The sequence below is a fragment of the Diplotaxodon limnothrissa genome, linkage group LG11 (genome assembly GCF_057381915.1).
Source record: "Diplotaxodon limnothrissa isolate DT_005_m linkage group LG11, D_limnothrissa_male_GT1.1, whole genome shotgun sequence".
Lineage (NCBI taxonomy): Eukaryota > Metazoa > Chordata > Actinopteri > Cichliformes > Cichlidae > Diplotaxodon > Diplotaxodon limnothrissa.
The window spans coordinates 760,236-773,876 of record NC_140606.1 but is presented as its reverse complement, the minus strand read 5'-3'; the positions used below and the strand labels follow the sequence as shown (position 1 = coordinate 773,876).

General features: G+C 50.2%; 1 protein-coding gene across 1 annotated transcript in view; it reads left to right on the top strand.

The window, feature by feature from the left end:
• The window catches only part of ascc3 (activating signal cointegrator 1 complex subunit 3), a 158,477-nt gene that overhangs the window by 99,124 nt on the left and 45,712 nt on the right, over positions 1 to 13,641 (top strand). Inside the window, exons 16-19 of the mRNA XM_085366077.1 lie at positions 11,042 to 11,233; positions 11,550 to 11,774; positions 12,072 to 12,191; positions 12,946 to 13,110. Of these exons, the coding sequence (XP_085222203.1) occupies positions 11,042 to 11,233; positions 11,550 to 11,774; positions 12,072 to 12,191; positions 12,946 to 13,110 (702 nt within the window). The remainder of the gene's footprint in view (positions 1 to 11,041; positions 11,234 to 11,549; positions 11,775 to 12,071; positions 12,192 to 12,945; positions 13,111 to 13,641) is intronic.

The window sequence follows — 13,641 nt, the reverse complement described above, 5'->3', positions numbered from 1 at the left end:
TAGTTTTCAGACGTTGCTTTTTTGCATACACTTCATGTGTTACAAATATTTGGAGCCAGCTGTTACTTTGTTCCTGATATTGTCCTGATATAGAGGCAAATTAAAACAAAGCACAAACTCTGTTTCCACTTGCTGGCTAATGTGCGTTTTGACTTTTGCTGCCATGATGCCAGGTCAGATTTTTTACCTGGATAAATGACGAACTAATAAAATGTAACCAATATCTACAGTTTATTCTGTCTGTATGTTTTCATAATTCTGGTGAGTTTCTGGATAGGGCTCCATGTTTATGATAACAACATGAGATATGCTGGGATAACGTGCTTTACTGCAGAAACATGACATATTTCTGACTTATAGACACAAAGTCTCCTGATACAGCTGAATCTCAAACATGGGTAAAGGTGCATTTATTAATGATGTTGTGCTGTAGCAGAGTGTGAGTGAGGATGATGAGGGAATATGTCACCCTGCAGTTTACTGAGGAGTTTGGAGAATATCATCTACAGATGGGTTTATTAGGCTCATCGACTCTCAGTTCTCTTCTTCAGTAATAATATACAGTGTTGTAGACAGTACTATGCTGTGCAGGAAGTGTTGCTGCCACGTTGACAGTTTTGAAATCCATCACTTGATAAATTGAAGTATATGAATCACAGATTAGAAGAAACATGTTTGAATAGACAATAAATGAGTTTGCAGCATAAGCTGTGCAGGAAACCTGAAGCTCCCACCTGAGAGGAGTCAAAGCCTCTCTGACTTTCATTTGCTCGACTTTGACAGTCCGCACTCTCTCCCCTGCCCCCCCCTCTGCGCCCCCACCATGTTGTACGAATCCAGCTGTGAGACATGAAACCATGTGGCTGCTTTCAAAGGGAAGCAGAGTTGTTATGGAGGATAAGAGCCACCTAGTGGCCCCGTGAGTCCATTACACTTATTCTACAGACCCGTCGTGTTTTCTGACACAGCGGGGGCGTAACACCCCTTTCACACTGTGGCCAACAGTGGCCAGCTCGGCATGCCGGAGCAGTGTTTGTCAAAGCATACATTCACATGAACTGAGGGACCAGATCACTGCTAGAGAACAGCGAACGAGTGTATCGGCTTCTCTTTGAAGCTCGCTCTTCTCCGGCCTTCAGATGTGCTGCTTCCCTGTCACTTTGTTTGACAACATACACAGATGCAGACACACTCACGCCTCTGAGTGCAAAGCCTCCAGGGACTCTACAGCAACACCCGACTGTGCTCATTAATGTCTCCATTTTCTTTCATTTGGTGCTATTTTTACAAGTCGAGTCCACTGCTGCTGCTTTCGTAGTGACAGATCTGTGACAGCCTGTCACTGTGCCCAACCAGTTACCCACTGCAGTGATCAACAACAAAGAGCCGCACCTGAAACGCTGCTGGAAGCAGGAGTGACACCGTGGACTGACAGCACGGAAACAGCAGCCTTAAAAACAAAGGCAGCTTTGTCCAGCAGTGCTTCTGCAAACGCCTCCTCTGTTTGCAGCTCATCTGCAGTCTCATAGCCTGAGGGAGCAGCCTTGCATGCTATCATGGCACTGCATAGCAAGTCCGTTTTCCTGTTTAATTGCTTCTTCATCAGCATTTAAACAGCTGACTGGAGTGTTCGCTGTTTTGCTGTGCCACCTCCAATGTTCAGGAACAAAGGACCAGGATCATATTTGTCTTCAAGCAACATTTATTTTTCAGCAGTGCTGAAACCCGTGGCCTGGGGGGGTTAACCCCTGATGGACGTGACTCACTAACAGTGTCTGTAGTTTCATTTGAACGGAGAGAGCATCAGCCGCAGTACACACAGAGGCACATTTTCACGTCATGCAGTGAAATGAGTATTCGATCACCAAGCAAAACACCACTCGGTGCAACCAGTAGCCTTGTGGGCGAACATAGTGGTGAGATGTTTCCTGTAGCAGGTCATCAGCCCTGCTCACATCTCAGGAGAGCGTTCCTCTACATCCACCTCTGGCACCTTGAAGCTTCAGGTGCCAGAGGTGGATGTAGGCTGGCCGGGATGCTCCCTGACTCTTCCTCAGCTACTTCTTTGTGTCTTGGTCCTTATCATGCTGATGCCACCACAGATCTTCAGGGTTCTGGCTGAAGGTTCGTGTCCAGGATGTCATACGTGGCCCTGTTGTTGCCCCCTCATCCAGTGAAGTCAGCATCAAGCGTCCACCTCTGTGCTTGACTGTGGGGACACTGGGATTTTCTCTTCCCCCAAACATCATCATCTGACCGCAGCACCTTCCGCCGAGCCCTGACCGTGTGCCTCCTGGATCTGGGGCATCTTGTGAACACTGCAAACCTCCAAACAGCACACTGTGTTAGTAATGGTGTTTCTGGAGGCTGTGGTAACCTGTAGGTCAGTAAGCAGCTCCTTCTGTGGGGTCAGCTTTGAGCGGACCCATCCATGATTGTTCTCATGAGTGAGGCGGCAGCTGCCATGAGGGCAGACTCTGATGCAGCGCTGCATTACCTGACTGAAACGTTTAGCTTGGTCATCGCCCAAACTGTGACTGTACGCGGGCGGTGCTGTGAGAGGAGCTGATAGCAGTAAGGAACATCAGAGGAAATGCTCTTAACATCACTTACAGGACCCAGTTTTACTGGAAACCAGTCCCAGCTGGGCTCTTTCTCTCGTATTGTTCTAGACGTTGCAGCCAATTAAGTCCTTATTTCGCACGCCTGTCATGTTTCTGCGTGCTTACAGCAGATGGTGGTGAGGGAAGTTTAAAGATTTAAGAACTCTCACAGAGATCTCTGATAACTCCAGCAGAGCCCGATCACTCGTCCTGCTGCTGAACAGCATTGGGTAACATCTCACGTACAGAATCAGAATCAGAATCAGAAAGGGGTTTATTGCCAAATGTTGAGCAGGTTTACAACATTAGGAAATTGCTGCGGTGCTTCAGTGCAAACATGCTGTCATAAATAGCACTTAAATAGACATGAAAAAATAAAAGTAGGGATAAGAATTAAAAGTGCTACGTGGAAAGATATGTGCATGAGATATACATGAGATATATACATGAGAATAAGAATTAAGAGTGCTACGTTGAAAGATATATACATGAGTGCAGGTGGTGATCAGTGCCAAACATGGAATGATGCAGTGAACACAGCGTAGGGTCATGTGTTAGTGGTGGGGACAGTCATATGGTTATTGTTCATGTGTCCAACAGCAGAGGGGAAGAAACTGTTCTTATGGCGAGAGGTTCTGGTGCGAATGGACCGGAGCCTCCTGCCTGAGGGGAGCAGGTCAAACAGACTGTGTCCAGGGTGAGAAGGGTCAGCTGAGATCCGAGCTGCACGCCGCAGTGTCCTGGAGGTGTACAGGTCCTGCAGAGATGGGAGTCTGCAGCCAATCACCTTCTCAGCAGAGCGCACAACACGCTGCAGTCTCTGTTTGTCCCTGATAGTGGCTCCAGCGTACCACACGGTGATGGAGGAGGTGAGGATGGACTCGATGATTGCGGTGTAGAATTGCATCATCGTCCGTGTTGGCAGGTTGAATTTCTTCAGCTGCCTCAGGAAGTACATCCTCTGCTGGGCTTTCTTGATGACGGAGGTGATGGTGGGCTCCCACTTCAGGTCCTGGGTGATGGTGGTACCCAGGAAGCGGAATGAGTCCACAGAGGTGATGGGGGTGTCAGTCAGGATGATGGGGGGGAGTGGGGCTGTGTGCTTCCTGAAGTCCACAATAATCTCCACTGTCTTCTGGGCATTCAGCACCAGGTTGTTGTGGCTGCACCAGGACACCAGACGTTCAACCTCCCTCCTGTAGGCAGACTCATCCCCGTCCGAGATGAGTCCAATAACGGTGGTGTCATCTGCAAACTTGATTAGCTTGACAGACTGGTGGGTGGAGGTGCAGCAGTTGGTGTACAGGGAGAAGAGCAGAGGAGAAAGAACACAGCCCTGAGGGGAGCCGGTGCTGATGGTCCGAGAGTCCGAGACATTCTTCCCCAGCCTCACGTGCTGCTTCCTGTCCGTCAGGAAGTCAGTGATCCACCGGCAGATGGGATCAGGCACATTCATCTGGGAAAGCTTGTCTCGGAGATGGTCTGGAAGGATGGTGTTGAAGGCAGAGCTGAAGTCCACAAACAGGATCCTGGCGTAGGTTCCTGGGGAGTCCAGATGCTGCAGGATGAAGTGTAGGGCCATGTTGATGGCGTCGTCTACAGACCTGTTGGCTCTGTATGCAAACTGCAGGGGGTCCAGGAGGGGGGCCGTGAGGGTCCTGAGATGGGAGAGAACCAGGCGCTCAAAAGACTTCATGACCACAGATGTCAGAGCCACGGGTCTGTAGTCATTTAGTCCAGTGATCCTAGGTTTCTTGGGGACAGGGATTATGGTGGAGGACTTGAAGCAGGCAGGCACATGACATGCCTGCAGTGAGGAGTTGAAGATGCCAGAAAACACTGGGGCCAGCTCGTTTGCACAGTGTCTGAGGGTGGCAGGAGACACACCGTCTGGGCCGGGAGCTTTCCGAGCATTCAGGTTCTTAAACTGCTTCCTCACATCTGCTTCATGAATATGAAGAGTTGTGGTCGGAGGAGGTGGTGTGAAATCCTCTTTTGTGTGGGGTGAGGAGGGGGGTGTTGTATGTGAAGTGTTTGAAGGTGGTGATGGCTCTATGGAGGGGGGAGAGGTGGGGGAATTAGTGTCCAAAGTGTCTCTATTGTTGGGGCCGTTGGAGGTGTGAAGGCTGCCTGATGGCTCGTCTAAACGGCAGTAGAAGTCGTTAAGGGTGTTGGCCAAGAGCAAGTCATCAGTGGAGTGGGGGGTTTTAGGCTTGTAGTTGGTGATATTCCTAAAACCTTTCCACACAGAGGCCGAGTCATTCTCTGAGATCTGCTGCTGCATCTTCTCAGAGTGCTGATGTTTAGCAATGTCCACTTCTTTAGTGAACCTGTACTTGGCCTCTCTGTAGCAGTCCCTGTCTCCGCTTCTGAACGCCTTTCTCTTTTCCAGCCACAGCTTTTTGAGTTTAGGAGTAAACCAGGGTTTGTCATTGTTATAACTCACCCTGGTGCGTGATGGCACAATGCTGTCCTCACAGAAGTGGATATAGGAGGTGACAGTGTCCGTAAACTCGTCCAAGCTGTTAGAAGCAGCCTTCAATGTGTCCCAGTCTGTGGTCTCCAAACACGTGCGAAGCTCCTCCACAGCCTCGTTGCTCCACAGTTTTTTGGTCCTCACGACAGGTTTGGAGAGCTTCAGCCTCTGTCTGTACGCGGGGATTAGGTGGATCATGACGTGGTCAGAAAGTCCGAGTGAAGCGCGGGGCACCGCGCGATAGGCCCCGCTGATCGTGCTGTAACAGTGGTCTAATGTCCTCTCCTCTCTGGTCGGGCATTTAATATACTGCTTGTATTTTGGAAGCTCATGGCTCAGATTGGCTTTGTTAAAGTCCCCAAGAGCAATGATGAGAGAGTCCGGGAATGTCCGCTCCATGTGGAGAATCTGCCCTGCGAGTGCGCACTGAGCTGCCTGCGCATCTGCGTCTGGCGGGATGTAAACAGCGGCCAGGATGAATGAAGCAAACTCCCGCGGAGAATAAAACGGTTTGCAGTGGATAAAAAGATATTCCAGAGAGGGAGAGCAGTGCTGAGCAATCACTGTCACATCTGTGCACCAGCCACTATTGATGTAGAAGCAGAGACCTCCACCTTTGGACTTACCGGAGAGAGCGGCCTGCCGGTCCGCGCGCAGCAGATGGAAGCCCTCCAGCTTGAGCGCGTAGTCCGGGATGTTCTCACTGAGCCACGACTCCGTAAAACATAAGACACAGGAGGAGGCAAAGTCTCTGTTCATGCTTCTCATCAGGGCCAGTTCGTCAATCTTATTGCCGAGTGAGCGTACATTAGAAAGGAAGATCCCAGGAAGAGCAGTTCGCAGTCCGCGTCTCCTCAAACGCACGAGTGCGCCGGCTCGCTTCCCTCTCTTTCGGCGTCTCGCTTTCCTGATCAGAGTCAGCAGTAAATCTGCCGCAGATGCGACAAATATTGGAAATAAATCCACAGGCGTTGTAGTCCTGTAGTTAAGGAGCTCTTCTCTGGTGTACGAGTATCCAGAGGAGTGCCCAGACACAGAGAAAATGCACAAAAACAAAACAAAAGTAACGCACTGAAGCACCAGGGCGACCATCCGCGGCGCCATCTTGGTCTTACAGCATGTGCTGATGAGCACGTCGGGTGGTGAAAGTGTGACAACAGTGAGTATCCCGGTACGACGATGAGGTCACTGCTGACCGTGATGCTGTGCCATGTGACCACAGACACCGTGATAACCACGGAGGCTTTTATGAACGCTGCCTCAGACAGCAAACACGTTTCTATCACTGACACCTTCAACTGTCTGACCAAGTGGATTATTGCTTTACTCATTAGATAGCACTGACTTCATTGGTACATATTTACTGTCTACTCATAGAGTGAAGTATGAAGCAGCTGTAGTACTTCCTGTATTGATCAACAGCTGAGCGATATGGCAAACTGGATAAACTGTGCTTCTTCTCTCTGGAGCTACAGCAGCAGGCAGACAGGTGAAGTGTGGAGGAGTGGAGACGTATCCTCTGCAGCACCAAACATGGCCATCAACGGCCACTAAATCCACAATTAGCCATCATGGCTCAATACAGCAAAGATAGAGCGTGATAGCAGCGGGCTGTGGGAGAGCACATTCACCACTGATCACAAGTGTCATTTGTCACATTTTCACAGTGATATTTGAAATCTCAGCTTTGAAGCTGGAGTGCGCTGCATCCTGTTTCTACCACGTCTAACAAGGCTTCAGCACTGTGCGCTACCACTCAAAGCACCAGGGATGTGCAGAGCTCAGTTGGATTGTCACAAATTTGAAACCCGTTTCACTTACACGTAGGCACTCTTTGAATTTTGGGGTAATTTAGTTTAGCTGTGGTGTAAGCTGATGTTCTCTCCATGGGCGTGAGAGACGGTGAGCGGAGCTGGCAGCTTGCTGTCTGTGTACCGACGGAGCTGTGCAGCAGGAGCTGCAGCCAGCGGCAGGCCTAATGGAAGCTGATCAGGAGCTTAGGTCACTGCCATCTCAAATATGGTCATGGCACAGCAGACGTCAGCACTAACTCACCTTAGATTAGAGGCTGGAAGCATGTCTGTAACACACTCTGACACCTCAAAAAGAAGCCTCAGCCACAGCATTTCAATTACCTGCTTCCCTGGGAAAGTGCACAGCCTTACCCTGAAGACTCCACCGCACGCTGTCAGAGAAACCTCGGGAGAGAAGCTTCATGTTTCTGCTTCACTGGTTTTAAAAGAGATGCTCTGATTTATTAATGCATTTATATATTAGTTTGTTTGTTTGGGTTGAAAGGACTGATTGAGCCCAAACCTCCCCGACGTGCCGGACGCCTGCAGATCCCTCAGATTTACATGCACTCAGTTTTCTAACTAAATAATACAAATATATCTCCTTTGTGGCGATAAATAATCAATAATCAGTTGGTCATCTTGTAGACGGACAGCTCCACCTTCTTGAACTGAAGGTAGCCACAGTAGTCCTTGTTGTGCACATGGACCAGTTCTCCAGTGCAGCTTCGCACCCGGACGACTGTCTTCTTCCCTTCTCTGTATTATTGTAGCTACGGACAGTATGAAGCAGCTCGAGGCAACTATACGAATAAAGTTTAATTGAATGAGAAACACTGCACTGTGAAATCTATATCATGTGATTCATACGGCTTTCATATTTAGCAACTGCTCAGTGAGCGGACGGCCCAACACAGCAGAGCCTCTGTTCACACCTGCAGGCCAGTGGACACTTCAAGGATGAGGATGTAACATCCTGGACAGGGAGGAACGCTGGTTTGAGGGCGGAGCCAAGGAGGGAAAGACCATCTGAATGGGGGAGGGGGCCTGAGGGTCCATCTGTCACCTGTGAATGGTGGAGAAGCATCAAGACGCTCAGTGGGGCCTCGTGTCACATGAGACAGGAGCGCCGCACTCAGAGGGAACAACATATGATGAAGTGTGATTACTCAGAAAAACAATCGTATTTATTTGTAGTGAGCATTTTTCAAAGGAGGCGTGATGACACTGACCCTGGACGAGCACTGACAGACCCACTGATCCCTCAGTGTGTGGTTGTGTCACTGCTGTGTGATGTTGGTGTGGGTGACTCAGGCAGAGAGGGAGTGTGAAGGACGCACAACAGTGTGTTTCCATGAAACAGGTTGTGTTGCTGTGACTTCTGACCACACAGGTAAATGTCCGCACTCAGCTGTGGACGCACAAGTTTGACACACAGGGACGTCCAAACGTGCTGAAAAGCTCCTGTCATGAATAATTTCAGGGTGGGTCGGAGGTTCTGTGAGTCGCCATCTTGACCTGCTTGAAAGAAACCAGGAACATGTTTCAGTGTGTGTGGAGGAAGTGAGAGTGTGTGTGGAGGAAGTGAGAGCGTGTGTGGAGGAAGTGAGAGCGTGTGCAGGAAGTGAGAGCGTGTGGAGGAAGTGAGAGTGTGTGTGGAGGAAGTGAGAGTGCGTGTGGAGGAAGTGAGAGTGTGTGGAGGAAGTGAGAGCGTGTGGAGGAAGTGAGAGTGCGTGTGGAGGAAGTGAGAGTGTGTGGAGGAAGTGAGAGTGTGTGGAGGAAGTGAGAGCGTGTGGAGGAAGTGAGAGCGTGTGGAGGAAGTGAGAGCGTGTGGAGGAAGTGAGAGTGTGTGTGGAGGAAGTGAGAGTGCGTGTGGAGGAAGTGAGAGTGCGTTTGGAGGAAGTGAGAGTGTGTGGAGGAAGTGAGAGCGTGTGGAGGAAGTGAGAGCGTGTGTGGAGGAAGTGAGAGTGTGTTTGGAGGAAGTGAGAGCGTGTGGAGGAAGTGAGAGCGTGTGTGGAGGAAGTGAGAGCGTGTGTGGAGGAAGTGAGAGCGTGTGTGGAGGAAGTGAGAGAGCGTGTGTGGAGGAAGTGAGAGCGTGTGGAAGAAGTGAGAGTGTGTGGAGGAAGTGAGAGCGTGTGTTTAGGAAGTGAGAGCGTGTGCAGGAAGTGAGAGCGTGTGGAGGACGTGAGAGCGTGTGTGGAGGAAGTGAGAGCGTGTGTGCAGGAAGTGAGAGTGTGTGCAGGAAGTGAGAGCGTGTGTGGAGGAAGTGAGAGCGTGTGTGGAGGAAGTGAGAGCGCGTGTGCAGGAAGTGAGAGCGTGTGGAGGAAGTGAGAGCGTGTGTGGAGGAAGTGAGAGCGCGTGTGGAGGAAGTGAGAGCGTGTGTGGAGGAAGTGAGAGTGTGTGCAGGAAGTGAGAGCGTGTGTGCAGGAAGTGAGAGCGTGTGTGCAGGAAGTGAGAGCGCGTGTGGAGGAAGTGAGAGCGTGTGGAGGAAGTGAGAGCGTGTGGAGGAAGTGAGAGCGCGTGTGGAGGAAGTGAGAGCGTGTGGAGGAAGTGAGAGCGTGTGTGGAGGAAGTGAGAGCGTGTGCAGGAAGTGAGAGCGCGTGTGCAGGAAGTGAGAGCGTGTGCAGGAAGTAAGAGTGTCTCAGGAACGTCTGTGATCCGTCTGCAGACCAGTGTGTCAGTCTGTACCACACAGAGCTTTGTGTGGATCATTACAAACAGCTGTTCTGAGATCAGTGTTGTGTGTCTGTGTGTGAGAGCACAATCACAGAGACCAACAGCATCACAGCCTTCCTCTAAGTCTTCCTCAGCTCCCACTTCCACTCTGGTCACAGTGTTTATACAGAGCTTGGTTCTTCCAGCACATCAGAGCGCGTGCAGTTACAAAAGCATCATGATGACTGCGTACACACCGAATGGAAGGGTTTGAAAACTGAAACCAGTGTGGCAGTTTTTAAACGTGCACTCTTGTTAATGGCCACACTGGGAAATGCCACTGGCTGTAATACACGTAGAAACACGCCTGCGTGGCCTTACTGCTCACTCAGTGTGTGACCTGAGGAAACCCTTTGTGCTCTCGTCATTGCTTTTATTCATGATGATGTCATTTACAGAGCATGACTGAGGATGTGCGTGACCTCAGATCCTCCGCTTTCAAACGTCGAGATGCTGTCGAGGTTTCACAGCAGGACTCGAACCATTACTCAAAGTCAAAGTGCAGCGTACAGAGAGACGAGCAGCGAGAAAAACAACCTGAGAAATTAAGAGGATCAAGAGAAGTTAATTTAAACTGATGTCTCACTGGGTATCACAGAGATGACATCTGTGTTCAACACAGACGTTACCTCCTCAGTCACTGTGGGTGAGTAACCGTCTCCAGTGTCTCCGGTTCGGGGACATGTCAGACCGCTGTTCTCCAGTATGGAGACGTCTCCTTCTTTCCCTGGGACTCGCCGCCTTCAGGCGACTCTGGTTGTGATTTGGCGCCACATGCAGAATAAGTAACGCACTGAAGCATAATAATAAGATGAGAAGAGACTGAAAAAGAAAAGAGCCGTGTGATTAAAACTGCAGTATTCTGAACAGAGCAAGTGAAAGCTGGCAGTAACTTGTGGTACAAATCATCAGTCACCGAGGCTAACCAACAAATGTTTTTGGCTTTGCCTCTGTGACATTTTACCTGCACAGTCAGCCTCCAGCTTGTATCCACAGGGTTTGCATACAAATGCAGACAATCACTGCAATCCAAACACTCGTGGAGTGTGTGAGGCAGACAGCTGCTGGCAGTAATGGGATTTCTCTTTGCCGCGCAGCAGCCTGCTGGGCGCTGACCTCCATTTAGATGCCCAGAGAGAGAGATAAAGCCTTGTGATGAGGACTCCCCCGGTGGCCGGCCGGGTCACAGGGCTGCTGTCAGTCACAGCACACATCTCACTCTGTGTGCATGTGCTGTGAGCTGCAGATGCTGCTGGAGTGTGCAGCAGACCTACAGCCGTGTGCATGTATTACACTCTGCTGTAGTAGGCTGCCAGTGGCTGATTACTGCATGTACTGTACAGGAAATGTTTGATTCCCGACTGCTGCTGCTGTTTTGTGTGAACACTTACAGCTGAGAGTCTGAGAGTCGCCTCCACTCCTTCTGAAACTCCTTCTTTGACCGTCTCTTTCAGATCCAGCGCTCCAGGAACAAGCAGATGAAAGAAATGTTTCCTGAAGGTTTTGGCATCCACCACGCTGGCATGCTGCGCTCTGACCGCAGCCTGATGGAGAGCATGTTCTCCAGAGGCCACCTCAAGGTCCTGGTCTGTACCGCCACCTTGGCCTGGGGAGTGAACCTGCCGGCTCACGCTGTCATCATCAAGGTCCTTCATGGATTTAATGTGTTTGTGCCTGCTACCCTGAGGGAGCTCAGAGCGTCCTTTACTTTGCACATTCCATCTAAAGTCAGTAGTTGAGGGCTTTTAATTGGCTCTGTAACTTTAAGTGTCTCACAAATGTGAACGTTATTCCTGTAAAAGCCTCACGTATCTGCAGTCAGCTTGTGAGACCATGCACTGAAGTGTAACGTGGTTTTATTTGTTGTTTTAGTTTCAGAATGCTGAGAGGCTGTAAAGATTCACTCGGTTACTCTGAGCGCTCCCCGCCTGCACTCACACACCTGTCTCTGCTCTGATGCAGGGTACCCAAATTTACGATGCCAAGCGCGGCGCCGTGGTGGATCTGGGCATCCTGGACGTCATGCAGATTTTTGGAAGAGCAGGTCGTCCGCAGTTTGATAAGTATGGTGAGGGAACCATCATCACCACCCACGACAAGCTGAGCCATTACCTGACCCTGCTCACCCAGCAGAACGCCATAGAGAGTCGGTTCCTGGACAGCCTGGCCGATAACCTCAACGCTGAGGTAACGCAGTTTCCTTCTGCTTCACTTTGAGCAAAGTTTAGCTTCCACAGTCCGAACAGGGCAGCGATGACATGCAGACAGGTGCCAGGATAGCACATAGCTAACATTTAACATGGACTCAGGTCATAGTGTTTGAAACAAGCTGTCTTCAAATCTGTGAAGCTGTTTTACATCTTTAAGAAAAGGATTAATAGCACGTGTTGCTGGGCAGAGTAGAGAGGAGCAGCTGTGCTTTCAGGTAGTGTCCATTAGATGGCGACAGAGGTCTGTGAGCCGCTGTTCTCTCTCCTGCTACAGATTGCTCTGGGAACGGTCACCAACGTGGAGGAGGCTGTGAAGTGGCTCAGCTACACCTACCTTTATGTTCGCATGAGGGCCAACCCGCTGGTGTACGGCATCAACCACAAAGCCTCTCAGGTTGGTCCAGATCCCCGGAGGGCGGGGCCGTCCCCGGGGGAGGGCGGGGACGTACACTGGTGTGGAAAAGTGCTTTTTTTATATGTTTGTCTCACTTAAGTGTTTCAGATCATCAAACACATGTAGATATACAGATACACGTAACACAAAGTTTCTAAATGAAGGCGTTCATTTGGTGGGAGCCAAATCCAGACCTACACGGCCCTGTGTGGAAAAGTGCTTCCCCCTAAAGCTGGTCGCTGATTGGACCACAGCAGCCAGAAGGGGCAAAGACAAAACACCCAAATGAGGAATAGAACAATAATAATACTTTTATTTGTGTTACATCAAAGATCAGGGTCCGACACACACCTGCGCACACGTTCAGCTGACGAGCCGAGGGAGGCTGTAACTGTGACGTGTGTGCAGGGGCCTGTCGGTGTGGAGCTTTCTGTGGGGATTGCACTGGCAGCTCATGAAGGGAACTTAAAAACATGTCAGCTTTGGCTGTGCAGCTGCACCGACACGAGGAAGGAGAGAAGAAAGGTCGAGTGTAAAAGTAGAAGGTTGGTTTCTGCAGGGTTTCTTGGAGGACTTCAGAGATCCAGACTTTGCTCAGAAGTGACAGCAAGGTTCTTAGCACATGCTGTATGAAATGTTAGACCAGGTCATAACTGAACTATAAATGAACGTTGTGATTTAAATGTATTGAAAACACAAGAGAAAAACAAAGTTGTTGTGTTACTGACGTCTTTCTCGTGCTGCGGGAGCTCAGATGGATCCAGCTTTGGAGCTGTACAGGAAGGATCTGGTGGTGGAGTCGGGCAGGAAGCTGGATAAGGCCAGGATGATCCGCTTCGACGAGCGCACCGGCTACTTCGCCTCCACAGACCTGGGCAGGACTGCGAGCCACTTCTACATCAAATATAACACCATAGAGGTAAACGCCGCACACATGTTCACTCTGTTCACTGCAGAGGTCCATGGAGCATCGCACACACTCAGACACACACAGACTCAGACACACACAGACTCAGACACACACTCAGACACACACACAGACACACACACACACACACTCAGACACACACTCAGACACACACACACACACACACACTCAGACACAGACTCAGACACACACAGACACACACACACTCAGACACAGACTCAGACACACACAGAGTCAGACACACACAGACACACACAGACTCACTCAGACACAGACTCAGACACACACACACACAGACACACACTCAGACACACACAGACTCAGACACAGACTCAGACACACACACACACAGACACAGACTCAGACACACACACACACACACAGACTCAGACACACACTCAGACACACACACACAGACACAGACTCAGACACACACTCAGACACACACACACACACACAGACTCAGACACACACTCAGACACACACACACACACACACACACACTCAGACACACACAGACTC